The sequence below is a fragment of the Pediculus humanus genome, genomic scaffold (assembly GCF_000006295.1).
Source record: "Pediculus humanus corporis 1103172107481 genomic scaffold, whole genome shotgun sequence".
Taxonomy (NCBI): domain Eukaryota; kingdom Metazoa; phylum Arthropoda; class Insecta; order Psocodea; family Pediculidae; genus Pediculus; species Pediculus humanus.
This window is the reverse complement of record NW_002987098.1, coordinates 379263-383228: the sequence shown is the minus strand read 5'-3', so window position 1 is coordinate 383228 and position 3966 is coordinate 379263. Positions and strand designations below refer to the sequence as shown.

The 3966-nt window shown below is 29.1% G+C and overlaps 1 protein-coding gene across 1 annotated transcript in view; it reads left to right on the top strand.

The window, feature by feature from the left end:
- Positions 1-3001: 3001 nt before the first annotated feature.
- Positions 3002-3966, top strand: part of Phum_PHUM137850 (uncharacterized protein) — a gene marked incomplete at both ends in the record, with an annotated part of 1468 nt that continues 503 nt past the window's right edge. The window contains 3 exons of the mRNA XM_002424568.1: positions 3002-3085; positions 3298-3507; positions 3688-3865. Of these exons, the coding sequence (XP_002424613.1) occupies positions 3002-3085; positions 3298-3507; positions 3688-3865 (472 nt within the window). The remainder of the gene's footprint in view (positions 3086-3297; positions 3508-3687; positions 3866-3966) is intronic.

Sequence of the window (3966 nt, the reverse complement as noted above, 5' to 3'; positions counted from 1 at the left end):
GTGCTTTTTCCTCTTGAGCAGGAATTGATCCTGGTAAAGAATCTGTTTTCTCTTCAACTTCAAGTTTGGATTCTGGTAAAGGATCTGTTTTCTCTTCAACTTCAAGTTTGGATTCTGGTAAAGGATCTGTTTTCTCTTCAACTTCAAGTTTGGATTCTGGTAAAGGATCTGTTTTTTCTTCAACTTCAAGTTTGGATTCTGGTAAAGGATCTGTTTTCTCTTTAACTTCAAGTTTGGATTCTGGTAAAGGATCTGTTTTCTCTTCAACTTCAAGTTTGGATTCTGGTAAAGGATCTGTTTTCTCTTCAACTTCAAGTTTGGATTCTGTAACTTCTAAAATTTTAAGTTTTTCCTTCAATTTTATTGTGTTATCTTCACAGTGGATACATGTTGATTTTTGTCTGCGATTAATCAATTCTTTTATCAGTTGACTATGGGGTTTCTTGTCTTGGTATAATTCTATTAATTTCGTTTTTACGTCATCCCAATTATCAAAATCGTACAAAGAAATTCGAATCTTGGCATTACCAGTGATTCTGGAGTAGATGAATCTGAAGAGTGGATACTTATTCTCTTCAGAGGACAATTCGATAGCATTATCACAATCAGAGATAAATGCATTAAGTTGGTTCCTTTCTCCGGAAAAGAAATTAGGAACTAGACTACACAAGAAATCAAGGGGTATTTGGGATGGGTTGAAAACAGGTTGATCAAGTTTAGGCATTGTTCACAAAATGAGTTACCTATTACTACTACTTACAATATAAAGAAATTCTGATAAAGAGTTAAAACCCACCAACATGAAACGAATTACTTAAGAATTCTCCGGTTTCTTGTCGTTCAGAATGATCCTTCATCGACTGCGCCAAAATTTTAATATGTTATATTCGGTTCGTTCTTTATTTTTGTAAGTAATGAACAAGCACTTAAAACTATCACTATAACAAAACTAATATTAATAAACAAGAACTTATTACAGCTAGACTAAAAATCAAATGAACCAACGCCAAGCTGTGTAGCTTGCCTATATTACTTTGGTCTTTCGTCAGTCAACTGTTTCGAACGAGCAACAATGGGAACTAGCAAACACTTGCAAATAAAATAAAAGAAGGAGTCTTTAGAAGCTTCGCTTCTAAAGAAGAACAATTCGAGTTCGTCGCCAGTCTTTTGTTTATAAAAATTTGAAAATGTGAATATTGAGTACGGGATCATAACAATATATATATATATTGTTTTGATCAGGAGTTACTTTTTATTAATGATTCTTCAAATCTCTTAAGAAAAAATTAAATCTTTTCTTTTTATTTTCGCGTTCTTAAAAAATTTTTATGTATTATTAAGTTTTTCTACTTTTATAATAAACACTGCAATTTTTTATATTTTTTTTTTTTACAAGATGTTGTTGTATCATATTGGATTGTTGCATTATCTGGCTTAATAGCTGGCACTAGCCAACTATGACTGTGTGTGTGTGTGTGTGTGTGTATGTGATACTGCACCGCACAGGGTCCTGTAATCTACCGTCAATCCTGATTACACAGTCTCGTAAATTTAACAACAAATTCTTCTTCAATTTCAATAATAATTTATTTTACGATGCCTCTTTAGATATTCGCCATTACAATAATATTATACAAGAGACAATCCCGAAGGGAAAATGCGATCTATGCTTCAGTTTATGCAATTCAAATGAAAATGTTTTTGAGACGTTTTTTTTTTTTTTTTCTTCCCAACGTTTCATTATTATTATTTATTTTTAAAAAAATCGTTAGCAACGAGAAAGTCATCATGCATTGAAAAACTTTACCGACATTTCTTTTCCTGTTGATGATCAAGACGAAAACCAAAAAAACCCCTACTTCCTTTTCTGATAAAAGTTAATCAGCAAGAAACATGTGTTTCCTTTAAATTTTAATAAATCTCGGTTTTTCAGCCGTAGTCTCATTATATTATTTCCCTCTTTATTATAATCGAAATAATTTTCATTCAGATTACAAGGAGTTGTTAGTTTTTTAGTTATTTATTTGAATGTTTACTTACTACGTCGGTGGTAAATATTATATATATAAAATTATTAAAATTCTACAACGTAGCGGCTCGTCTCTAGGTGTCTTGCTTTGAAGAGCGTGCGAGCTGCCTAGTGATAAGCGCAATGTCGTAGAAAAATTTCTCATCAGAATTTCAAATTTCTTATTTATTTATTTTTTTTACTACGTTTATGTTATATTTGAAAGAGTGTAAAACTTTTAATTTTTAAGATATTATATAAATGATTGATTGTTAAACACTGTAAGTACAAAGTAAATTATTCATTGATAATAAATAAAATATTATTTAAATGTTCAATTATGGTTTTTTTTTTTTTTGTTCCTTCATTTGAGAAAAGGAAAGAAATCACGAATTATGTTAAAATTTCCAGGCTGAAAATTAAAAAAAAAAAAAATTTATTACTATTATCTAATAAATATACTGTTAAATAATTTTTTTTTTTTTTTAATAACATTTTCTAATATACTGACCGTGGCACTCAAATTTAAATGTTACTGTTTATTGTTTTTGTGAAATTCTCCATTTTACACAATTTGACAACATTGAAAAAATAAAAACAAAGAGTTGTTTTGTCTGTGTGTATATATGTTGTCAAAAAAAAAAAAAAAAAAAAAAAAAATAGATACACGCGCGGTCAAGCGCGCGCGCTTCAACATCATACACACACGCGGCCACACAAAAAACGCTTACATCATGGATAATAATAATAACAATAATAATAATAATAATAATATTTAATACAATGATAATATAAAAGTTTATTTTTTCTTTTTTGTTTTAACACATGGCAATCATTTTTGAATTATTTTCAAAAATAATTAAATGTACCAATTTATATTTGACATCCGGTCGAGCAGCCTTTACCTATGGGAAATCCCCGTCAAAATCCCCCTACATCCTTGAATCAAACAGGAAAAAATCAGTATTTTATTTCATTGGATCATTTATTGAAATGATGAAAAATAAAAGAAAAAGTGAGTTGGATCCAAGAGAAGAAGTTGTACATAATATTGCTTTGGCCACCATAGCTTTAAAAGTATTTACCGAAGAATTACGTTAATTACAAAAATTGAGTGAAAGAGGATAATATTTTTTTTTTATTCTTTCGCTTCTTAACAAACAATTATATAAAAATTAAGGAAAATCGATTTTATTCAACCTATATGTATATATATACATATTAAAAACGACTCCGTCAATAAATCAATTTTTTTTTTCCCCCCCGTTTTTTTTTTTTTTCCTTTTCAGGATGGGAATTTAGAAAAATCGGAAAAAAAATTTTTAAACACTCTCACTCTGGCTGAAATAAATAATGTTTACGTCGGAATCATTTTTATTTGCGATTTTTTGTCATCTGTATACATGAATTTGGGAAATTATGAGAAAGCGGAAGATTTTTTACTTCAAGGTTTGGAAAGTTTACCCAAACTTGGAATACCGGGAGACGATAATTTTGTGGTAATTATGGGAATTTTAAATAAATTATTTAAGGAAATAAAAATCGTGCCGTCGTCGTTATTATGAATTTACTCGAGTCAAATTGTATATTTCGAAAATATCCTTTCTTAACCAAGGGAATATAGAATGTAATAGCGAAATATCACGTGAGTTTCTTAAAAAATCATTTCATATTTTCAGGTTAATTTTAATCTTAAATTATCGAGGTTGTACAGCAGTAATGAAAACGATGAATTAGCTGAACTAAGTTTTAAAAATTGCATGGAAATGCAAAAAAAAAAATTAGAAAATTCAATTGACGAAGAAACCTACATCTTGTGGATGACCATTCTATATTGGTATGGAAAATTTTTGATAGGTAAAAATCGTGTGAAAGAAGCAAAATCGTGTTTTAGAGATTGTTATTTAACATCTACTAAAGTCGCAAACGTTTCACCAAATCAAATCATGGTTATTTTA